Here is a 24821-nt window from a genome sequence, read left to right as displayed (position 1 = left end):
GGGTCGGACGGACCCCTAGAGGGTTGCCTGGCCCTTCAGCCACACAACAGATGGAAAGCTTCTGCAAGCTGCCCTTCCTGTGCAGGGAGCCACCAGGCCAGGCTCCCTGCTCCCTGTTCAGTTGTAGGGTGCTTGAGCTAGTATGTGCGAGGTGCTAGGTTCCATCTCTAGTTCTGGAAAAAAAATTTAGTTTCCTGTTTTATTTCGGTTCGTAAATCCAGTCAGTCTCAGAGTAAATATTCTGGGGGGAGAATTCTACTGTGCTGAGTTTTATCCTGGTCGTTATTCCCTGAATAATACAACCTAACAACATTTAAAGGGTACTAGAAGGCGTGTATAGGGTGTATGTAAACATCACATCATTTTAGCTAGGGGTCTTGAGTGCCTGCCAAGTCCTGGGACCAGCATCCTAAGATGCCAAGGGAAGATTTAACCATAGCAGAAATGCATTCTCTCATAACCTGGTGCCTAGACATTTACATTGGAGATATTGACAGGGTCCCCCTCCCTCTCAGAAATCCTGGGGAACCTCTGTGCCTCTGGCTTCTGGTGGCCGCAAATGATGGCGCTCAGTGGCCTCCAGGGCTTGTGGCTGCATCCCTCCGATTTCTGTCTCCATCCTCACCTTGAGATCCCCGTTCTCTCTCTGCTTCGAAACCTCTTTTTTTCTTAAAGGGATGCCAGTGAGTGGGAGGGCCCATCAGAATGAACTTGACTGAATTTGACCAAGACATGTTTCCAAGTCGGCTCACGTGCACAGCCCACAGAGTGAGGACTCGGACCTATGGGTGAGGAGGCACAGGACAGCTCCTAAGTGTGGCTTTGCTCTTTGATGTCATCTGTACTGTGGCTTCCTCCAGGCGGGGAAAAGTCCGGGCTTTGCTTTTCTCTCTGCTGTGTCTGGTAGATGCCCGGTCCAGCTGCTGTGACTTCAGTGAGCCTCCACTTTCGACAGTCTTCTGAGACATCTTTAGAGCCTGTCCCACACAGGAGCTAATCAGCTGGGCACACAAGCACTCCTGATCTGAGGAAGTGTTAGGATCACCCACAGCCGCTAGACTTCCATGTGCTCTTTGCTGGGGGGTTGGTGCTAAGTCCCAGGTGTTATGGTGGGTGCTGGAGCCCGAAGAGCCCACAGCTCCTGCTGTGGTCAGAGAGCCGTGGAGTGAAATCAGCAGATCCAATGAGGTCCTTTTACAGTAAAGCACAGGGCACGGGGGCAGGCGGCTGCAACCTCAGTATCAGCGCAGAGCAGCGTGAAAGATATTCCATGAACCCTGGCAGTTTCTTCTCTGCTGCAGCGAGAGTGTCACAGGATGGAATGCTGACCGCTACTCAGAGCACCCTGGGGGACAGCTGACCCAGAGAAGATGTGGATTGCCCTGGACCTTCTTGGACAGGTTCCCGGGGTTCCTCTTGGATTCAGCAGTGGTCAGTGATAGACAGGCATGCTGGGCAGGCTCTGCATGTATCCTGGAGAACACTGGGGATAACTAGCTGGTCCCCAAAGTGCTTTGTGTGGGAGCAGAGCCACCTGCTACTTCCTTCTCATGCGCGTTCTCTCATGCACTCATGTCTACCAGAAGAAAGCCTTGGAGAGTGCTCACCTCAGTGTGTGAGAGGAGACCATATCTCTGAGCATGGCGAGGGAGGATCTGTGAGTCCCCAGGCCCTTCTCTTGCCAACCTCCTCTCCTCACCTGGCTCGTATGAATGTGTTCACACTGAAGCCGACTCCAAATCCCACAGTTCTTTTGTTTGCCATGCCTACCTCCCCGGCTTAGTACCCTACCATAGTCTGACGGAGACCCTAGTGGTGGTTTAATATTCTACTGACAGGGAAGAAGCCAGGGACTGTGCAAGAAGACCATGCTGGCCTTGGAACAGAGTGGACCCTGCTGGGTCTGGGCAATGATGCTGGGGGCCGGGGTGAGTGTCTTAGAGTGGCGATGACATAGTCTGCTTGTCGTACAGGCTTCAGAGACAAGCAGCTGCTAAGAGACAAGAGGTGCATGTTTGTAACCAGTCTCCAATGCTCTGGTCGCCCAGGATGTCTGATTCTTGAATGAGAGTGAGATTCAGTTTGTACTAGAAAACATATGTTAAGAGCCTGAATGTCCACTGGCTAGGACATGACTAGCCAGTAAAGGAAGAGATGAGATTTTACTTGTTCTGTGCCATTGGTTCCTTTTGTGAGGCTGCCTGTGCCTGCTCTAGTGCAGTAACTACGTGGGTGTCCCTTTGTGTGACTTTGTTAGTCAGTGCCTGTCTTACTACAGCTGGCTGGGCCCAACAGGACTTTTGTAGAGAGAACATTATCTAGCTATGCCTGCAGGACGTTGGGGGCCTCATTCTCTGGTCCTGTTACTCCAGCCTATTTTCTAGTAGAGTGATGTGTTCCTTAGGAATCCCGGCATGCAGCCGGCTTCTTCCCCTAGCCTTCCTCGGAGGCCCCGTTATGTGCTTATCATCAAATGCCTCTCTCTGACTCTGGAGGTAGCACAGCAAGATAGTTTAAATCCCACTCCAGACCTAGAAGTGGGATTACTGGCACCCTTCCAGTGTCAGCCTCACCCCTCAAGAATGTGTGCCAAGCAGGACCAGGCAGTGGCTGGGGGTTTTGGCAAATACACTCAGAAAGTATGGGCAAGGTGTTTTACCCTCCGTGTAGAGGTATGTGTCTAGGAGACGCCGTTGAATGAATTGTGACAGATGGAGAGAGGTTTGCTGGGGAGCAGGGCCACCCAGGGTCCCAGAAATGGACTGTAGTTGTGCAGACAAATTACAGCTTTAGCCTCTGAGCAGGCTGTGTTGGCTCGCTGGGCTGCAGAGAGTATAGCCAGGCACAGCCATGTGTTGCTTAGGGAAGAAGGTGGTTCTCCAAAGTGTGACATCCTGTGCGAATGTTGTGGAGTGTGTGCCCATATGTTAGGCCATCTATGGATGGGTAATATATTCTTTTTTTTCTTTTTTTTTAATTTATTTTTATGTGTGAGTGCTCTGTCTGCCTGTATACCTGCATACCAGAAGAATGCATCGGATCCCATTACAGATGGGGGGGGGGGGCAACCACGTGGTGGCTATCAATTGAACCTAGGACCTCTGGAAGAACTTTGGAAGTCCGTGCTCTTAACCACTGAGCCATCTCGCCAGCCCTTATGAGATCACCTTCACATGTACATTTCTTCATTGACCCCACGATGTTGCATGACGTGTGACCATCGCCCGTGATGGCTTTGAACCCGGATAAGAATGTTCTCTGAATCCCAGAGACCTCAGAAGCTCAAAGCCCAGTGCCAGCAGAGTTGGTTGCCGGGCAGCTGTGGAAGAGAGCCCTCTCACGTCTCCAGCTCCGTATCTTGGCATCATGGGCATACAGAGGGAGGTTTCCTGACCCGGCGGGATGTTTTCTCTTCCTCAGCGTCTATGTCCATGCCTGTCTCTTTTTAATAAACAAGGCCTGCCCATCCTACTGGATGAGGGCCACCCTAATGACATCGTTACTGGGTCATCACAAGGAAGGTCGTGCAGTTGGGTAGTAACAGTGTGCAATTGCTGGCCTCTCCACATGGTCTCTGGAGTTTAGGTTTGGGCCAGAGCTGCTGTACACACCGTCATGCTACGTTCCTGTTACATCTGAGGCCGGCGGCCAGTTCTTACACTTCTCAAGCCACTGAGGAGAGGGCGGGCACACGGAGTATCTTTAAACCCTCAGTGCACTCAGCCCGCCCTGGCAGAAAGGCCAAAGGAGGTCACACTCAGAAAGGGACTAATGCCCTAGGAAGTTGGTCTGCCTCTTTAATGAAGTGCCCAGAAACCCTAGTCAGTTCCATCCCTGGTGTTCAAACCACGGTGGGGTGAGGCCCTTGGGAGGTCCAGGACCCTCTAAAGCAGTCTGCAGCACCTGGGGGTACCCTGTAAAGCTGTCTACAGCACCTGGGGTACCCTGTAAAGCAGTCTGCAGCACCGGGGGTACCCTCTAAAGCAGTCTGCAGCACCCGGTTGTGGAAGAAAGCAGAAGGCCCATCCATAAGCTTTGTTATACATAGCACAGCCCCTGCCTTCTACAGAGATTCACTGTCCTGGCCCGAGCTTAACACCAGGCTGTGTTTTCAGGCATTGTACCCTGTCTTCTCTCGTTCCACACATGGCTCATATAAGACCATGGGGCACTGGGGTCTGCCTGTCTCTCGGGCATGGACTTGGCCAGAGTACATAGTAAATGATACATCCTGGGGTCCTCTTCTGGGTACTGCGGGGATGCAAGGATGGTTTGAAGTTCATCTTAAGCTTTGGAACTTCCCATGAGCCTCTCTGAGTCCCTGGGCCAAAGCAGCCCTCCTGAATGGCGCTACAAGGAGAGGCTGTGCCCAGGGCACATTACCATGTCATTTAGGCACAGCTCAGGGCTGTGGGAGATGCAGGACTTCTCACACTGGCACGCATCAGTCATAGTCATATGGAGGATACTTATCAGGCATGGAGTTTACTTTTGCGACATTGGTGTCATCGCACCAAGAGGTGAGGGGAGACAGTTCCTGGCACCCAGAACGTGGTGAGGAAAGATGTAACAGGTCTCCTGGGATGCTGAGAATAGCCCCTGGCACCGAATCCCCAAACGTGTGGGTAGTTTCAAGGCAGGGCAGCCTGGACCCTAGAGGTTGCAGTGCTGGGAGGACGCAGGGAAGGAAGAGTGCACATACCTGGCATGTTTGAGAATCAGAAATAAGATGTGCCCTGTGTGTTGCTTTGTGTCTTAGAAGGCAGGGGTGTCCCGTAAGGATAAGACAGTTTTCGTGCTAAGAGTGGGAGCAGCTTGTTCTCACCCAAGGCTTCAGGTGTGCTGCAGACAGCATGGGGCCAAGGCTAGCCTGTCCCCAGCACCCCCCCCCATCAGCCATTTCCACTTCAGCATGACCACCAAAAGCCCTTGGGATTCTGGAGAGGGGCACATGTGACCTCTCCCTAGAGTTGAGTACAAGGCCATAGATTTGGGGGACACAGAGAAAATGACAAATACTTGAATCACCTGCATCCCACCTCTGTGGTCTTTCCTGTCTTCCTTTGGGTAAACCGATTTCTTTCTATCCCATACACAAGAAGGAAAGACAGACCATCTGAGACTATTAAGATAGCCGAAATCTAAATTCTTAGCTTGTCTTGTGTGGGAAAGTGGGAGAGAGAACTCAGGCTCATGGGCCCCGGGGCCATTTGCATCAAGTTGTGTAGGTGCTTTGGGTAGGCATGGGAGTGGATAAAGGATGACTGTGTTCTGCAAGAATCCATGGACACGGAGTGAGGGAGGGGAATGCGGAGTTGACAGCATGCAGTTCCAGGCCCTCCCGATTTTGTGGATAAGCTATAACCTCCCACGGTTCTTCTCTGGGCTGGTGGGTACACTTCCTGAGCCTGTTGCTCTTGCTGGCAGGATTTTCCTCCTCCAGCCGCTCTTAGTCTTGGCAAGGAAAAGATACTGAGGTTTGTAAGCCACGCTCTTAATGGGAGTGTCTCAGGTACCTCTTAAGTCTCTGCCACAGTACCGCGGGGCTGCTGAGGCACTGGAGTTCCCAGGTTGGGGGGTAGAGTTCAGGTCGGGGAACCTGGGAGGGTGCAGGACTGTGCCGCTCCCCGCCCTCACCTTCTTTAGCTTCTTCTCTTGAGTACCTCTCAGCACTGTCTGGGGGCAGAGGCTTCAGGAGCAGGGTTTTCTCCAAGCATTCTGAGGAAGCAAGGAAACAGGCCAGACCTGAAGAAGGTGCTAGAAAGAAAGATAGGAGCTAGAAAGAAAATTCCAATGTTGAGTGAAGGCCGCTGCCTTGGCGAGGGATCTTCCTAGAGAGACATTGAATTGAGGTTCAGAGAAACGGAGGCAGGTGAGGTTGTGTGGGGCAGAGCTTGCCTGCCAGAGGGAACTGCCAGTCCAGTTCATAGTTCCCCGGCAGAAATAAGCCAAACTGCACTAAGGAGAGCACTGGGTTTTGGGCTGGGGTGGGAAAGGGATAGCGGTCTCCTTTAGAGAGGCAAGAGTTCATTAAAAGCACAGCAAGGTGCCCCTGTGCTTACAGGAGAGTGGTTTGGAAGTGAGTTCCTGGGCAGGAGATTGACTCACTGAGCAGATAACTGGTCCCCGCAATGAGCCCAGGTAGAGTCCCAGGGACCCATAGAAACACGGGAAGATGAAGGGTCCAGCCTGGCCAGGGCTGTTTCTGAGACCCCAGACAGGGTGGAAAGCTGGGGAATTGTTGGAGCACGTGGCACAGCTGGCAGGCAGGGCAGAACTTGCTGTCTCCACCCCCAGTCCTACCGTTGCCACCTCTTCAGGAAGAGGCCGGTCCCCTAAGTGTGCCAGGAATCACACCCTCCATTCCGGGTGTGTTCCGGGTGAGCCGTCTGAGGTCTGAGTTCCCTGGCTGCATTCCCTCTCTTTAGGGAGGAAGGGGCTGCACTGATTCCAAAGTTTTTGTTCTTCCTTCCCTCCCTCCCTCCCTCCCTCCCTCCCTCCCTCCCTCCCTCCCTCCCTCCCTCCTTCCTTCCTTCCCCCTGAGACAGGGTTTCTTTGTAAAACAGTCCTGACTGTCTTGGAACTCTCTGTTGAGGCTGGCCTTGAACTCACAGAGATGCCCCTGCCTCTGACTCCCAAGCACAAAGGCATGCACCACCACTGCCCAGCCGATTCTAAAGATTTATTGTTTAAAAGGTCGGCCCTGCTTCCATCTCCAGTCATAGGGTGCTCAGCAATACACTACTCGTGGGGGTCAGAAGACATGGCGCAGGAGTTGGTCCTGTCCTTCACCCGGGATCAACCTTAGGTTGTACACCGAGACATTTCCCTAGCCTAAGAGGAGTTTCAAGGTTTTGGGTTTTGCCATAGTTTTAATATGTAAGTATGTGATTGTGTGTATATGTACGCCATGTTTGTGTGTGTGTGGTGTTCAGAGAGGGCAACACATCCTTTAAAACTAGAGTCACAGATGATTGCGAGCTGCCCTGTGGGTGCTGGGGCCCACATCCATGTCCTCTGGAAGAGCAGTAAGCATTCTTCACCTCTGTGTCATTTCTGCAGCCCCCAAGAGTAGAATTTTTAAAAGAAAGAATGGCGTCTTGCAATTCCTGCTTAGAAACGCACACCACGATAGCTGTACGTGCATCTATTTTGTCTGTTTGGTTTGGGTTTTGAGACAGGGTGATTAGAACTCACTGTGTAGTCCAGGCTGGTATCAAACTTGCCCAAATTAACACTTCCTTACATTACAGCTTCAAATGTAATACTTTAAATCAGTTATTGACTAGACTAGGAGAAAGCCAGCTAGGGTGAATCTGTGTGCCAGTGAGGAGGCTGATTTGCGATGGATGAGGACATCAAGGAAGGATGGCCATGCAGGACAGACTGGCAGGCCAGGGTACCAAGACAGGGTCTGTACACGTTGTTACCGTTCATCGGTTTCTCTAAGGCAGGGCTTCAGTTATTGAATTTGTAGTGTGTAGACACAGAAGCCACTGGCTTTCCAGAAATACTGCCCTGAAAATATAGGAGAAAAAAAACTGTGCTCAGTGGGAGTAAACACTTCAAAATACAGTTTAAACTGTTCCTGAGATGTGTTCTGGACAGAAAGTGAACTGGCTCTTTGAGACAGGTCTCATGTAGTCCAGGCTGACCCCAGACCTGCTGTTTAGGCAAGACTGGCCTTGATTTTCAGATCCTTGAACACACTCAGCCAAGGGTACATTTGGTACATTTAATAATTTATTAAATTAGTCTAAAGTTTGTCAAGGAAAAATAGGTTAAAATAAAAAGAAACGTACATATGATTTTTACAGGAGGGTGGCCCTTGGAAATTCTGTCACAATTCCATAAGAGGATATTATCACAAAAACTGGCAGTCAGCTCCAGTGCAGACCCTCATGTCCGCATGCATTAAAGCGTGTGACGGTGACATTGAATTAGTCAGTAAGGGACATGTTGTTCAGGAACACCATGTAGAAGTAATTACTCAGTTCTTTGCTAATTAATTTTGTGACATTCCTCGCCGAGAAGCAAAATAAATTCTTTGTACATTAATGTCAGTACACAAACCAATTTTTTAAGTAAAAGGAAATAGATGGAAGTGCTCATCAAATTTTCCATTAAGAGGGGCCGTGCTGTGCATCCAGGGAAAGCCAGGCAGGACAGATTGATACGTTTGCATAATTCAGACTTCAAGCCAGCCAGTGGGTGAAGCTCAAGCAATAGGGTGGTAAATGGGCCAGAGAGACAGCTCACAGGCTAAGAGCACTGGCTGCTCTCGCAGAGGACCTGGGTTCAGTTCCCAGGGCCCAGTGGCAACTTAGCATCATTTGGGAATCTGACACCCTCTTCTGGACTCCTCAGGTACTACATGGTGTGTATATACATACATACATACATACATGCAGGTAAACACATATAAATAAATCTTTGGAAGGAAGGAAGAAAGGCACATGATGGTGTGTTCTGAGACACATACCACAAAGCCATCTTGTCGCCGTTCAGACAGAAACCTGATGCTACAGTGTCACCAAATGCCACTATCACAGGTCATGATCTGAGTTCTGGGTGGTGGTGAAGGAAAGTGACTCAAACTTGGATATTCTGATCCTACTTGGTAGGTTAGAGCCTTTCTTCAATGCTGCAGAAGGGTGGGAAATGAACTCCCACCGCTGCTGAGAGGTTTTAAATGTCTAGAACCTTCCAGCAAAGCATTTGGTAAGTCTTCATTTTTCTCATCTAGGAAACTGTCCTGAGAAAATAATTTAAAAGCCGGGTGTGGTGGCACACAACTGTCATCCCAGCAATTGGGAAGTAGAGGCGGGAGAACTACTGTGTGTTTAAGGATAGCCTGGACTACAGAATGAGATCCTGTACCCCTACACACACGCGCGCAGGAAAAAAAATAATTCAAAATGCAGTAAAATTAGGTATCAGGGTCACTTCAAGAATTGGAAGCGGGTATAAGGCTTCAGGCCATGGGAGTCAGGCCCCTGCAGACCTGAAGATGAGGCTGTTGGCTTGGTCAGCCTGGTTCACTTCTGAGACCTTTTCAGTCTGGGCCTTAACGTTGTCCTCTTTACTCAGGGAGCCCCATCATCTAAGTAGTGGAGTTGCAAGCAGCAGGGAGTGTAAACAAAACGTCATACTGACCCACCCTGGGTCACAGTGGCAGAACTGGGTACCTCGGGTTCCACCCCCTGGGGTCCATTCCCTTCGCAGGTGTCATGAGAGAGTTTGAAGTGTTCAGAACCCACTCACCAGTCAGACAACCTGCCTCCATGCTGGGAAAAGTGGCTTTGCCAAGTTCCAGAGGACCTGTAGAAGCCAAGGCTGGAGATAGGGACCGGGAATGGGACTTAATAAAATACATCTTTAAACAATCAAAAATAAGAAAACAGACATTTAACATTATTAAAGGAGAATGTCCCTTGTACCAAAGGTCAACATTTCCCTTTTCTGCCAGATGTACACCTCTGAAAATGAAGTAGATTAGGATCTTACCATTACATTTACTGGTTATTTCCGTGTTACATTGTTTTGACTTTTAGTTCTTTGAGCAATTCTAAGGAGATGCATATTTATGGTACTCTTAAAGAGATACGCTGCCCCCTCCCCTCCCCCTTCCCCCACTCATGCTGGGTGCTTAAGGACTCCCATTTCCACAGCATCTGGAACACTTTAGCTCTATCCTTAATGTCCTGAGGGCAAATAGATGGAGGAGCCATAGAATGCTGGGGGGACAAGAGCTCTGCGCTTCTCCGTTTCCCCAAATAAACCTTTGCAAAGCCCCGGTTTCTAATTGGTTCATTGCTCTAGCTGGTCAGGGATTGATTCATGGGCACTTGTTCCCCAGGGGGAAAAATCTGCTTCCATCCCAGGAATTGTATCACTTGCTCACTACACTAAATGGTCCTTCTTTTTCTTTCTTTCTGAGCCAGGGTCTCACTGTATCCCAGGCTGACCTCTGCATGTGAGGTGATTCTCCTGCCTCAGCCTCCCTGATGCTGTGAATACAGGCATGTATCACATAGACCTAACTCAATGTCAGCCACTTAGTAAAGCTGGTAGGTGACATGTTGGTGGAGTCCTTCTGGCCAGAGGCAGACACTAGTTTAGTAATAACTGAGGCTAAGGAGGGAGCCCTAGGGCGTCCTGTCCTCACCTTGCCGGAGCAGCACCTCCGTGTGCATGCAGTTTAGCATCGAGCAGTGTAGTGCATGTTGGTTTTTTTTCTCATGCTGCATTGGAGGGCACAACTCTGCCCTCTACCCTGGCTTTTTGCAGAGACTACTGTAGTGGACTGCCATGGATCTGCTTGGGGTGTGGTGACTTCTGTTTGTGCCCCTGGAATTAAATGTGTGTCCTGTACTTGAGACTCGAACATGGCGCATGTGGACTGCCCTTGGGGACACGCAGGAGATTCAGGACTGCGTAAGGTCGCTGCCTCCCCGTTAGCTTCAGAGTCACCCCTTCCAATATGGCCAAGCCTGGGCTCCCTCACTTGTGAGGTGGGCAGACTGGCCATCCCTGAGCTTCTCAGAGTACTACCTAAGATCATCCTGAGAATCCCGTGAGGAGGGGATAGTAGAAAAGATGTCTTTAATCTGCCTGGGTAGACTTAGAAAGCATCCTTAGAACAAAGCCAGCTGTCGGTGGGGGGAGGGTTTTTTTTTTAAGAATTTTAACATTTTTATTTATTTTCATGTGTGTGGTCTGTGAGAGAATGCCACATGTGTAATTCTCCTGAGGCCTCAAGAAGGTGTTACAGGCAGAAGTTGGCATTACAGGTTCTTATAGGCCATCCAGCTGAGATGCTGTGAACCAAACCTGGGCCCTCTGCAAGAGCAGCGAGCCCTCTTAACCACTGAGCCTTAACCCAAGCGGACTGATGTATTTAAGAAGTGCTATTAAATTACACATATGTGGTGGTCTGATTTTTGTTTTCTGAGACAGGGTCTCACTATGTAGCTGTAGCTGTGGTCAGCCTTGAACTTGGAATTTTGCCTCAGCCTCCCAATGTCTTGGATTGTAAGCACAAGTCGCTCCATCTAGCTATTTTGGTTGTTTGGTTGGCTTTTTGCTTGTTTTCCAATATGGAAGTCTGTGACTAGTGTTGGAAATCATGTATCCTACTGGCTTGCAGACTTGAGTAACATGTCAGATGGAGTCTGAACTCAAGTTAGATGAATGAACATCCCTCAATGCTGTAACCACACTTCAGAGACAATTGTGCCTTTTCTTCCTGGCCACTGAATGGAGATCAGAACTTGGAAGTGTATGCAGTCTGGGCCGGTCACAAGACCCTCCTCATCCCCCATCTGCTGGTAGCTACACCACACGCTGGCTTGGTCACCCGCATGGCACAGTGGAACAGACCACAGACTTGGTTCTGATGAGTGACTCCGAGGTTCTAGGCGACAGGCATTGCCACGCTCTTATTGGCTGGCCTCCAAACTCTGAGGTTTTCAGCAGCATGGGGCATAAGGGGGTGCTTTGTCCACTGTGGCACAATCAGCATGGCACTCTTGATCCCCACCACAATCCTATGCTCCCGACTCAATTTTCTGTCTTTTTGTCACTGATCCAGCTCATTCTTGCCTGTTTGGTCTCCATCGCTGCAAGTGAGCCAGGCTTCCCAACTGTCACTGGCCCCTGGGCTCCCCTTCAAGTCTCTGGTGAATCCTTCAGCATTGCAGGGTTGGTCCTTCGTTGTGGAATAGTGTTTTAAGGTGTGTTGCGTTTGTTTATGCTGTGGAACATTTGTTTTAATAATACAAAGGTATGCTGCATTGTTTCGTGTTGCATTTGTTTAACTCTGTGAAGCTGTGTTGCTTTGCCTGTCTAAAAGACCCGAGGGTCTAATAAAGAGCTGAATGGCCAGTAGCGAGGCAGGAGAAAGGATAGGTGGGGCTGGCAGGCAGAGAGAATAAATAGAAGGAGAACTCTGGAAAGTTCTTCTGGAAAGAAAAGGAGGACTCCATGGGCCAGCTATACAACCAGCAACCAAGGAAGAAAGAAAGAAAGAAAGAAATTAAAAAATAGAGAAAGGTAGAAGCCCAGAGGCAAAGGAAGATGGAATTATTTAAATTAAGAAAAGCTGGCTAGAAACAAGCCAAGCTAAGGCCAGGCATTTGTAGGTAAGAACGAGCCTCCGTGTATTTATTTGAGAGATGGGTGGTGGGTCCCCCAATGAGCCAAAAGAGTAAAAACAGCCAACTGCGGTCCTTGAGTGTGGGCAAGTTACTGCCCTGCCCCCAAGGGACACAGTTCTTCTCCTCTGAGTCTTAGGACCCTTTTTTTTTTTTCTAGAAGCTGATGCTGAGCGGTCTGCTATGGTGACTTTATGCCATGGCCATGAGAAGGACGTCCCTTCTTTAGATCGTGAGACAGAACCAGCTTGGCACACGTGCCTTGCTCTTTCGTTCTGTCCTCGCTCCCTCCGTGGCGGAGCACAATCTTCCTGTAGCTGCAGACCGCTACTGCCTACCACGCTGACTCTCGTATGCCTGAAACACAACACACAGGCGCTGGCACAGGAGTCGGGTCCTCAGATCCCCCTCTGGAAGCCACAGGGCAACACTTTGCTTTATCTACAGGTGGCAAGTGGGAATAGACGCCTGTCTGCCAAGCTGTGGGCAGGGTTTCCATACTCCCAGGCAGAGTTGAGCCCCTCAGGAGGAAACTTTGGAGCATGTTCTCCTCACCTGCTTCTCTAGGAAGCGTTTTCTTGGAGCTGTGCTGTCTCCACTTGGGACAGTACCTAGACCAGTCTGGTCGAGGCTTGGAGGCAAATTCCCATGGCTTTGCCTTCCTTGTAAGACCAGATACTAGGGTACTAAGGCAATGGTAGTCTTTTAGTCTCAGGGTGACTCCTAGGAAACCAAGTGACTTCCCAGTACAACTGTTTCTTGGGGAACCAGAAGATGGAAGTCACAGGGACAAACCAAAACTCATACCTTTGTTGTCGTTTAAACCTGGGAAAAGTCTGATGAAATCAGCCCAGTACTCCACAGACTGCAGGTGGTTGTCAAAGGTGGGTCACCTTAATCCAACCGGAATCTGTGAGGGAGGTGCCTAACATTCATGCCCTGGTTTCCTCCCGCCTTGGCTGGCTCCCTGCCCGCTACTCCTGGTTTCTGCCCAAGTCACACGCAGTCCTGTGAGTTCAGGACACTCCCCCATCTTGGTGCCTTTTCTGGATTGGGTTGTTTCATTGTTCCTGGAGCCAGGGTGTTGGCAGAAAGAGCACCACATGCAAATCCCGTGACTGGGAGGTGCAGGGAAGCAAGCTGGCAGCGGCAGGAAGGGCACGGAGCGCCCGAGGCTGCCAGCAGGATCTGTCAGCGGTTCTGTCTGTGCAGAGTGCGTGCCAACCTCCCAGCTCCCGGGGTCTTGTCTCTAAACAAGTCTGCCTTGGCACATAGGAAAGAAAACCTCAGTAGTTAGGAGTGAGCCTCACAGAGGGTGCCTCCTTACCCAAGCAGCGCCTGGAAGGTTGGGGTGGAGTCATTGCCTACCCTTCCCGGTGTCCTCAGACTGACCTAGAGGGTAAGCAGCCATAGGCTGCCCTGGAGAAGGATGCCAGGAGCCTGAGAAATGGAGGCATCTTTCTTTGGAGAAATGCAGGTGTCTTTTTCCACCTGCATTTCTGGTTGTCTGACTACTTCCGAGGTGCCCACCCAGCCAGGCTGTCAGTGTTTAGGGGGAAAGTCACCCCAAGTTCAACATGCTGTGTGTCATCAAATCACTTCAGCCTCTTGGCTCTATAAAGGTCATTCGGGATACCCACCACATACCTCTGCCCCATCCTCTTGGGAATTCCCTACGGCAGGAACAGAAAGAGACCAAGTAAGTCTGTGTTCCGTGGGCACCTTGCTAAGGGAGACTGGGACTTTAGTGGTGTTGAGAAAAGGACAGGAGAAGCGTGGGGTGAAGTCATTCCTCTTGCTGTGGATCAGGTGTTATACCTGGGTGGGTGGGTGGATGAATGGACAGACAGACAGGTGGATGAATGGATGGACAGATGTATAGATAGATGGTTGAATGGATGGGGGATAGGCTAGTGGATGCCTGGGGAGAACCTTCCAGGCCTCCAAACAGCACACACTGGCATGCTGGATCCTGTTGTGGGAAGGGAACTTGAGCGAGACCGTGGAGGCAGGTGGGAGCAAGGCAGGTAGTGTGGTGCCTGGAGGTGGTGTCAGCACTCCTGAGAACACAGAAGGGAGGGTGGAGAGCCTCCCAGTGCTGGTTGAGGTGTGGGCTACAGGATACAGGCAGCCTGGCGGGAAGGAGCCAATTTCTGTAATTGAGCTGAGCCGAGGTGGTGTGCCCGTGCTGAGACAGGTCAGGTGGAGGTTACTCCCTGACAATGCAGGTGTGTGTGTGTGTGTCATTGAGGGATATGGGGGGTCCTCTGATTGTTTAGCTGGTCGGGTGTAGCTGCCAGTGGGAGGTAAGAGCTGGGGAAGGTGTGAGGCCACCTTTGGGTTGGATTTAGACCCAGGAAACCCTAGACACCTATGTGATCCTGTACCCAAGATAGGGTGTTGAATGGGAGCCTAGCCCCGTCCACCTGAGCCTTGAAGGGCCCAGAGTGTAAATAAACAGTTTGAAAATGGTAATAGCTGGGGGCGGGGGGAGAGGCCTGAGGACATTGGTTAACTGGGTTGATCTGATGAGAGCTAGTACCCATGAGTCACCTAGAAATTGCAGATTCCTGGGGAAGTGGGTGGAGCCAAGAGGGAGGGGATACAGAGAAGCCTGGCTTCTCGAAAGCCCAGATAAGCCATCATGGTTTTTGGTCCTGGAATGAAAAATGAAAGAGCAACTTCTAGGCAGGCCTGAGAAACAGCAGGTCCCAATGTAGTCGGGATGAGTGTGCAGTAGAAAGAGGCAGGCCGCAAGCCTGACAGTGAAGGTGAGACAAACCCAAGAGGGCTTAGCATGCCGGGCTGGGAAAGTTGATTTGGCCTCCTTCGAGACCAGCAATAACTCCCAGAGGTTGGAGGGAATGAGATGGTGTGACTTTAGAGAAAACGAGACGCCCTCAAGGACAGATGGTGAAGAGTCGGTAAAGCCCACAGCACTGGCTGTAAGGCTAAGGAAACAGTGGCCAGCCTTGAGGCTGTCACAAGGACTCCTGAGAGCAGTTGCTTCCACAAGGTGAGTGAGAGACAGAGACGGAGGGTTGGTACTCATGCCTTGTCAGCACGAGGAGGGTCAGGCATGGACAGTGAGAAGCCCAGGTAGGGGGAAATGAGTGCATTCACCCGTAGCGATGAGAGCAAGGACCCATCTTCTGGGTAATGGGTACAGAATGCAGGGTAACTCTGGGCGCTTGCAGCTACCATTCTCTCCGTGTGCCTGGCACAGAGCCATAGAGTTGGTAAAAAGAAGGGCTTCACATTCCACCTGCCTGGACTGTCCCTCGAGGAAGGAGGAGAAACCCGTCCAGGCAAGTCCAGAGGGGCCAACTGCCCTCTCGCTTAGCTCGAAGAAAATGTCCTCAAAGGACCACTCAGTGTGGTATTGACAGTGCCAGGATCTGATTCAAGGATGGGCTATCACTGGAGAGGGAAAAACTGACCTTCTTAGGATTTTTTTTTACCATAGGACAAAGGTCCCCTGCTCTGTGGAAAGGGTGGGGGCTGTGTGTGAGTGAGCCCACTGGTGCCCAGTTTGAATACAAGGCATGTCCAAGTACCGGTGTTCACACTTCCGAGCTTGGCTTCTCCATCTGATGGGGCACCCATAGGTGGTGACTTATCTGTCTCTTGAATGTCGCCTCTGAGGGTGTCATCGTTTTCTATATCGTGCTTGTCTCTGTGTAACTGCTGCCGTTCCTTTTGTCTCTCTCCCGGGCTCAGGGCACTAGTGTGTCCCCTCCATTAGAGACAACCATGATTCGTCTTCTTAGAACACTGTGCCCACTCCTGAGGCCTGGATCTGATGGTCACGAGAGGGTCCTGGACCACTTTTCTGTATCGATCGCTTGTGTTTTCCACTGACCTCTGTGTCCTTTGTGGTGATTGTGGGAAACCTCCAGAGCCTCGGCCTTGTAGATACAATGCCCTGGTGTCCACCCCTGGTCCACCCCGATAAAGATGCCCACTCAAAAATATCCCGGTACCTCTGTGTAAGTTGTTCCTCTGCTCAAGATTTTGGGAGCAGCAAGGCCATCCAGCCGATCCCTCAATACTGTCCTCTGCTCCTGCACCTGGCCAGCAGCATCCAGCTTTCCTAAACCCACATAACCATTCCCAAAGGAAACAGTGTTTTTCTCAGCTACATTGCTTGACAGTTCCCAGCCAGGAGTGTCAGTCTCTTTTCGGTGGCGGTGATTAAACACCACAACCAAAAACAGCATATGGGAGAAATGATGTATTTCGACTTACGGCTCCAGAGGGCTAAGAGTTCATCATGGCAGGGAGGCATGACAGCAAGCAAGCATCAGACGCAGTAGCAGGCGCAGGAAAGCTGAGAGCTCCCATGTTGAACCACAAGCACAAACGCAGAGAATGAACTGGAAGTACCATGAGCCTTTTAATCCTCAAACCCACCCTTGGTGATGTACTTCCTGCATCACCTAAAGCCCCCCCCCCCAAACAGGGCTGCCAACTGGGGGCCAAGCATTCAAATACTGAAGCCTCTAGGAGACATTTCTCATTCAAACCCCGAAAGACCCCAGGGAAAGACGTAATTGACCCATCCAGCCCTGGTCCCCACCCGCTTTGCGTGCTGTTCTTGACTGGGCACTCCAGGACCTACCCTTGATCCAGTTCCAGGCTCCAAGTACTTTTGAGCAGGGCTATACTGAGCTCCAGCTCCTATGGCCTGTCTCATCTTAGACGGTTTGTGTGGGAGCCCGTAGCTTTCTGAAACCAAGAGGTCGCCTCAGAGCTCAGCGCTGTGCCCCTTTTTTCCGTCTGGGCTTCGGTTCTTTAACCCTCGATGAAATCGGTTCTTATGGCTAGGAGTGGGGCAGTCCATACGACCCCTTCTTAAAAGGAGTAAGGGAGGAGGCATGGCAGAAGTGGCCGAGTCATTTCCGTCGTTGGAAGAGACATGTTAGACATGGGAAAGCCGGCACAAGTACTAAATGCCTGTGTCCCTAGAGTAGATTAAGAGCCAATGTGTTACCTATCTTTTGTATGGGGTCCTCAGAGCATCTCTGGCTGCATCGGCATCTACGAGCCAAACAAAATCTGCTATCAGCTGTCACGGCCAGTAGACAACCCCTAACCTCACCTTCCCTTCCACATTGGTTGTATGGTCAACTGCCTCTGTTTAGGCGCCCCACCCTTAGGGGACACTTGGCACTGTGCAGCTGGAAAGTCTCTCCGGCAAGCTCAGGTTATATATGGGCTCCAACCCATGCCTGAAGTGACAGCCCCCACCCTGAGCCTCTGATTTTTTTCCCAGTGTCCATAAATGACACTGAGCCTTTGGCTCAGAGAGCTAGGAAGCAGTCATCTTCTGGAGTATTAAGGTGGGCGGGAACCCGGAAGCCTTTCTTGGAGTTCTGGCCACTGGTCCCTGGATGCTTGGTGCTGGTAAGTGGCGTTCCCTGAGCCCTTGCCTTCTGTTCCCCATCATTCCATGTGAAGCATCATGTATAGTCAAAAAAAAAAAAACCAACCAAGTCTACTTTATGGGGTTTTAACCCCAGGAGACAGACACAAACACCAGGGCTGAATAGGATTCAGGTTGTGTACCTACCGGTCACCCTGTCTGCCGGAGATGGGAGCAGAGCCTGCTCGTTTACTGCATGGAGCCTTTGAGTGGAGTGTGTAGTGATATTTCACTTGTATTTTAATAAATAAAGCTTGCCTGAAGATCAGAGAGTTAAACAGCCCCACTGGCCAGCCTTACAGACCAGGCAGTGGTAACACACACCTCTAATCCCATAACCACACTAGTTTGCCATAGAAACTGGGCAGTGCATTCCTCAAATCCCAGAACTAGAGAGAATTATAAAATGGGAGGAGACAGCTCACAGACAGTCTCCTTCTGAGATTCCTGGAGGCAGGCTCACCATTTCGGATTAAGATAGAGATAAGAACCAGTGGCTGACTGCTTTGCTTTTCTGACCTTCAGGTTGAACCCCAGTATCTGTCTGTGGTGAGCACAAAGTATCACCTTGTTATAGAGAGTGGGTGTGAGAACCTCACACCTGCGGCAGGGGCCCCATTTCCAGTCATCTTCAAAATAGAGTATTGAGCCATGAGGAACTCAAGTCATGCTGTAAGGACCCAGTTGTGTGGGAATAAAATTTGTCTGTCTCCTTTCAGTGCCGTGGGCCAGCAGTGGCTGATGGTGGCCCGCTGAGGCAGGCTTCTGTTAGAGATGTTGCAAAACTCACGCATTGAAATCAACTCTTTGCCATTGCTATTGCTTGACCATCAGTCCTGGGTTAGGGTCTGCTCCAAACCAATGAAACACACCCCCATCTTGCCACAGGTGCTTAAGTCCTGTCTCTCCCCCAACTCATAGTAATGTCCTCCACACATAGTAATAGCAGTTCAGGGCCCCACATCACATGTATTAGCTACACATCAAATCCCTCATGGCCCCGCAGACTGGATGCCTGTTTGAGGTCCAGTGGGGACTGTGGGTACGCACAGGCAAGGAGCAGCCCCCTAAATCACCGTGGAAAGGCTTTAAGAACCACTGGCTCAGTATTGCCTGTGCCAAGCAACCCATGGTTGTTCCTCCAACAGGACCCACAACTCTGGGCAGACAGAGGCTGTTTTCTTCCTGAGTCCTGGAAGTGGCCGTGTCCCACACAGACCCAGACTGTCCCCTTTGACTGCATAGCCAGCCAGGTGCTGGGACACATTTGACAGACCCCATTGTGCCCTAGGAAGAGTGTCTCTGCATGCTCACTGGTCACAGAGTCTGGGCAGCATGCCGCCTCTGCTCCCAGGCCAGAGCAATGAATTGCTCCTCTCTTCCCTGGAATGATCTGGAAGAAAGAGGATTCCCTCCTCCTGGACGATTCCCCCCAAAGCCATGCTCTGCTCACTCAGAGGAAATCATTTCTTCTCCTCCTCCAGGAAGAAGCACACTGCCAAGTTGACCCTGCTGTGCAGCGTGACTGCCCTATGAGACTGCAGCTGCTGTCCCTGCTGGAACTGGAGGAGAAGACATGAGTTCATAGCGCCTCACCCGCCCAAGACTTTCAGCATGGCAGCCCAGCGCATCCGGGCTGCCAACTCCAGTGGCCTCCCTCGGTGCAAGTCAGAGGGGACTCTGATTGACCTGAGCGAGGGCTTCTCAGAGACAAGCTTTAATGATGTCAAAGGTAAGATCCTAGCCAACTCCTGGCTGAGGGGTCAGTGGGGTGTTGATGTCTCCCTAACCCTGGAGCTTCTTAGGCATTCGGGCAACTGGTTTTGTATCCCTCCCTCTAACCCTTGCTGTGCTCTCGGTTCCTCCCTGAAACAATGCCCATTTATCTCAGCTTTGAGTGTGTCGGGAGACAGTTGTGTGCACACGCATGCACTTACTATTATGTGGGCAGGGGCACACGGGTGGGGGTGCACATGTACGCAAGTTCACTTGGAGTCCACACGTCACTCAGATGCTACCCTCCTTGGTTTCTGAGACAGGGGATCTTACTGAACCTGGAACTTACCAAGTGCACAAGGCTGGCTGGCTAGCTCACAGACTCCGACCGTTGGCAAATCTATCTTTCAGACACGTGCATGTATCCCAGGGTGTCATTCGGTTCCTGAAAGTCCACTGTCACCTTGCTGGACCACATCTAGTAGCTTGGACCTTGGGATGCACTGGTAGCATCCTGGTCACCTGGTTCACCATGGTCTGCCTTCTTTCTTATAGCATTGACAGTTCACTGCTGATGTCACACACACACACACACACACACACACACACACACACACACACACACGCACGCACACACACACGCACATCTTGCTCTCCTTATCCTCCCTCTCCCGCTGAGCACTCAGAACTTTATTCCTGAGAACTGTTCCTTTTCCCTTGGCAAACTCCAGACTAAGCGGTTCTGGACTGAAGCTACAGCCCCCGTGTCTTCAGCCCTCACATCAGCTACCTGCTCCCCTGCCCTGGCTAGTGCACGCAGTCCCGAGCTCTGCCGCACGTGCTCTTTGAAAGAAAGGGAACGAACTGGAAGGTGTTTTAGCAACAGAGTTAGTGGGTGTTGCTATAAATAACAGAACATTTGTTTTTTGCAGTCGGGTAGTGGGCAACGTGTTCTTATTTCTAGCTTTGGGGGTGGAGGGCTGGAAAAGGTGAGCAGAACCTGCATGGTTTGTGCTCAAAACACAGACACGAGAGCTGAGTGTTTAAAAATAACCAAATGCTATTGTCCTGAAAGCAAGAAAGCTTGCCCCAGTATGCAGAGCCAGTGTGGTTCAGAGAGGGCACCTGAGAATCCAAGGTCACTCAGGACTGAGGAGGAGGCCTAGTCTGGTTTCTGCAGATGATCCCTGGGCCTTGATGCTGGCCTATCCCAGCCGGTAGCATCACGTTCATTTTCTTAGTGTGTGCATCAAAGGGCAAACTGACCCTTGTCACAACATCCGCTGCAGATTCTTCTACCCTCATTCATGCTTTGCTTGTGTACAAACTTAGGGCAGGCGGTAAAAAATGTCTTATCCAGAATCCTGAAGCTGTCAACACCCAGGGAAAATTTTTCTGTGAATTATAACAAAGGCGGTTGTCGGTCTGGGCGGTATGCCCCATATCCCATTAGGATGGGATTTGGTGAAGAGTTCGTGAGGCAGAACCTCCACCCCGTACCCTCTTGTTCCTGGTGCTCGGATGGAGATTCTATAGGCTTGTCCCCAGGAGGGAATTGGTGGCCCCATGGTGGTTCCCCAACGGATGCAAGACTGTTGGCCCTTGCAGGAGCCAGATCTTTAAAAGTGAAATATATTTTCATGTCTCCTAGGAGGAGAGTGCTCAGAATTTTAAGTAAAACCATCCTGATTCTTCCGTCTGGTAAACTTAAAATGATAATTTGTATTGATGTGTTTCAGACTGTGTACAAAGCATGCTTTAGTGCGTTGGCGCTTTTTTTTTTAAATTTTGAAAATATTGCTGTAAGAGAATTAATTATTTGAAGGGAGCACAACAGGAAATAACTTTGGAGGGGTTCCGACAAGGTTTTAATGGCTGGCATGCACTATTTAATTTTTATGTGTGTTTTATTTATTTGTTTTTGGTGTTTTGGGTTTTATCTTTTATTTCTAGAGGACATGACTGGCCACATACGTGGGAGAGAAGGGTTTCTCTGACCTCTAACCCTGCCTGGCTCACTTCCTTTCTCCAGTTTTCCTTCAAACATTCTTGGGATTCAGAACGAGGCCCCAGAAGCACAATGTGACCTTCCCTCCTGTCTCTATCCCTTCTTGACACATCAAGGGAAGAATTCCTCCCAGATGCTCAGGGAAAGCTCTGAGCCAGCCAGAACGCCAGCAGTCCCACCTAGCTGTCCCACATCTCTGGTTAGAGCCGGTGGGGAAATTAAGATGCCTATTCCAGAGGAGCCTTGCCCCGCATGTCAGGGAGAGGTTAATAGAAGTTAAGAAGAATAGGGGCAGACAGGCCTTGCTAGTGCCTAGCTCCCTCTGCCTTTCCCATGGCTCATACCCTTCTCAACCAGTGGCGTCTCTCTGCGTGGCCACCCAGCGTTAGGCAGTTATTTCCCCGGGGCCGGGGCTCTGCAACCTGAAGGCTTTGTGTGATTTTGTGTCTTCACACAGACTGGCTATGCTCTCTTCCTGTTCACCTGCCCTTTCCTGTTACCTGCAGGGTCACATAGCGCACCTCCAGAGAGGCCGCTGGCCTCCCCCTGCAGGGTCTTCCAGAGAGGAAGCTGGCCTCTCTCCCTGCAGGGTCTTCATTCATCCTCATCCTTTCAGAGGCAGGATTTATGTGATGGTTGACATTTGCTTTTTAACAGAATTGAGACTCACCTAGAAGACAAATTTAGCTAGTGAGTCAGTTCCCAGACTGGGTTCATTGAGGGGTGGAGACGCCCCTTAAATGTGAGTCGCACCATCCCATGGACTGGAGAAAAAAGGAGAAACCGAGGAAGCCGGCCGAGCCCCAGCACTCATTCCTCTCTGCTTCCTGATTGCAGACAGGCCGCCTCACACGCTGCTAACCATGCCTCCCGCCTTGACACCCTCAGACCCTGAGCCAAAACGAACCCTTTCCTTTGCTCGGGTGCCTTTGTCACCTGTTTTGTCATGGCATCAGGCAGGAGAAAGGAACCAATCTAGTTCGTCACTGTTAGGAGGTGGTGGCAGAAGGGCACAGGCCAGGGGACTTGTGACCTGTTTGTCAGCCCCATGATTCAATGGTTCTGGTGCTGACGTGTGACTGTCAGCTCCTAAATATTCCCTGACCGCCTGCTGTGTGCCAGGCTCCTGGAGTACTTATATGCCTTTGAGAGATGAAGATTTCCACCTTTCAGACATGGCGTCCTCAACAAAGACAGATTAACAACCATAGTGCATACAGACCATGACGTGTGTGCTAGCGTGACACAGGAGCCCTTTGACGGAAGTGAAGACCCCAAACTTGAGGCTAAGATTGAATGTTTCTAGGCAGGTTTGATGACACATGGGGAGTAGTGGGGACAGGGGGTCTGGGCTAAGTGTGTCGAAGCCCAGCTGTGTGAGTCCCACATTTCGGGCCACATTGGCCTCAGGCACAGGGAGGATACGCTCTCCTCGTGTTCCCTAGCAGAAATTATTCTGGATGGTGTTTTGAGGTGTTGGTTCCTGAATCCCGTCAAGTCTGCAATGACAAACCCTGGGCCTGGTACCTTCTGCACTGATTAACCTGGGGTCAGGGAGTGGGGTACAGATGCAGGGAGAGGTATCCTCCTGCTAGAAGTCCAGACCCAGGAAGATTGCCTCCTCTCCCTTCCCCCGTTTCCATGGCTAAACTCACACTACAGGAAGGGATGTGTGTCCACATGTTTGCGTGGACTGTCTCATTCCTCATTTACCTCGCTTTCATCTTAGAGTCATCTGTGAGCCCGTGTCCCAGGCACGGCATGTTTTACAGACACGGTGGTTTCCCCTAAAGATCACACACTCCTTTCCTCAAAAGTCTCTGCCTCCCGCCCTTCTCTTCCCTTTAGAAAGCCAGGAATTCCTTGACTCCCCTTTTTGCACACTGATGATTTTTTTTATACCTTTGCTTCAATTTAATATTGGTCTCTTTGTTCCTCTGAACTTTGAGAATAAAGGAGAACATTCCCCTTGTCCTGTATTAAGTGTTGTAGAGAAAAAATGAAATTAGTAGGGAATGGATGGATTTTTCTGGCAGATTATGTACAACCCCAACTTCAGGCTGTACACCATCAGGCCACACCACAGCCTCCTGAAAAGGTTGTCTTTTCTCCATTGGGAAAATAGGGGACCCCATGGTTACATGGTTCCAAAAGGCAACTCAACGTCGGTCTGGTGAACCGGCAGCAGCAGGGCCCTGAAACAGGGCTTTGTGTCCTTTTAAACGAGTGAAGGGCAGGTTCCAGGGCCCAAAGAGCCCGGTGAGTGCCCCTCGGCCGGCTGTGAATCTAAGTGACTTCCTTGTCTGCTCCCCAAGCTTGGCCACGGAGACAGAATTTGATTTGTCGTGTCCCCTTTCAAAGAGAAATGAACCTGGCAGGAAATGGTGTCTGGGCAGCCAGTGTGATAGATGATGACCCAGTGACCACGGACTTCATCCTGTATTGAGCAGCTGTCAAGTTGGGTTAGCTGAGAATTTTTTTAGCCCTTTTTGCTCGTTTCTGCATGCAGTCAGTTTTAGACAAAGTTTCATTTGAACTGGGAAGATGGTTCAGTGGCTAGGAGGGCTTGTTGCTTAAGCCCGAGGACACGACATCAAGTTCTGGATCTCACAATGGAAAGAGAGCACCTAGTCCTAAGTTACGGTCTGTTCTCCACACCCATGCCATGCACACCAGTGTGTACGCCTGTGTGCATGCATGCACGCGCACCAGTGTGTACGCCTGCACACGCACCAGTGTGTACACCTGTGTGCATGCATGCACGCGCACCAGTGTGTACGCCTGCACGCGCACCAGTGTGTACGCCTGCACGCGCACCAGTGTGTACGCCTGCACGCGCACCAGTGTGTACGCCTGCACGCGCACCAGCACAATTTAGTTTAATTTTAGAAGGAAAGAATGTTTCTTTCTGTTTGCTGTAGAGACCAGATGTCTCTAGACTAAGTAAGGTCATGGCGGAGGGCTCCCTGGGGGAGGGTCCCTGTCTGCTTCCATCAGAAAGAGCTTTCCCTGTCTCCTGAAAATTGTCTCACTTGGGGCAGGCCACATATGGGAGTTGAACACATCCATTATGTTATATTTCCAGGCATACACTCTACTTAGATGACTTAGTTTGTCTGTTCCAGGTGTGGTCTGTGGTACTCACAGGCATGGTGTGAGGAGGGAGACCAGGCCTTACCATGAGCTGTTTTCAAAGTGATGGCTTTTCAGGCTGTGTTCAATAGATACTGGGTAGTAGCACAGTCCATGGCTAGACGAACCTCCGATTATCAGGGGATGGGGGTTCCTTGCTTCAAGCAGTCATTTAAAATGGTTCCAAAAGACCTGCAAAAATCGTTATCACCTGAAGAGGAGTGAGGAGTGGGTTGGACTTTGAAACTGAACTAGTCCTGGTTGTCAAGAACCTGCCCCTCCTTTTTTGTCTTCCATACCAACAGAAAACAAGGACTCAATGATCTGTCGCTGGAATCTGAGTGTTCCTCATTCCCAGTCCATACGTGCAGCGAGCCACCGCCTA

The 24821-nt window shown here is 50.6% G+C and overlaps 1 protein-coding gene across 4 annotated transcripts in view; it reads left to right on the top strand.

The window, feature by feature from the left end:
* Sh3bp4 (SH3 domain binding protein 4) overlaps positions 1-24821 on the top strand; it is an 82167-nt gene that overhangs the window by 44282 nt on the left and 13064 nt on the right. For 3 of the 4 annotated variants that reach the window (XM_075951239.1, XM_075951241.1, XM_075951242.1), the window contains one exon: positions 19065-19312. In XM_075951239.1, coding sequence (XP_075807354.1) covers positions 19195-19312 — 118 coding nt within the window. In that variant the 5' untranslated portion in view covers positions 19065-19194. Of the gene's footprint in view, positions 1-14825; positions 15172-19064; positions 19313-24821 lie in introns of those variants that run through there. The other variant, XM_075951240.1, reaches the window with a different exon arrangement.

Source organism: Microtus pennsylvanicus, chromosome 17, assembly GCF_037038515.1.
Source record: "Microtus pennsylvanicus isolate mMicPen1 chromosome 17, mMicPen1.hap1, whole genome shotgun sequence".
Lineage (NCBI taxonomy): Eukaryota > Metazoa > Chordata > Mammalia > Rodentia > Cricetidae > Microtus > Microtus pennsylvanicus.
Note: the sequence above shows the minus strand (reverse complement) of the source record. Positions and strands in the feature narration are given on the sequence as shown.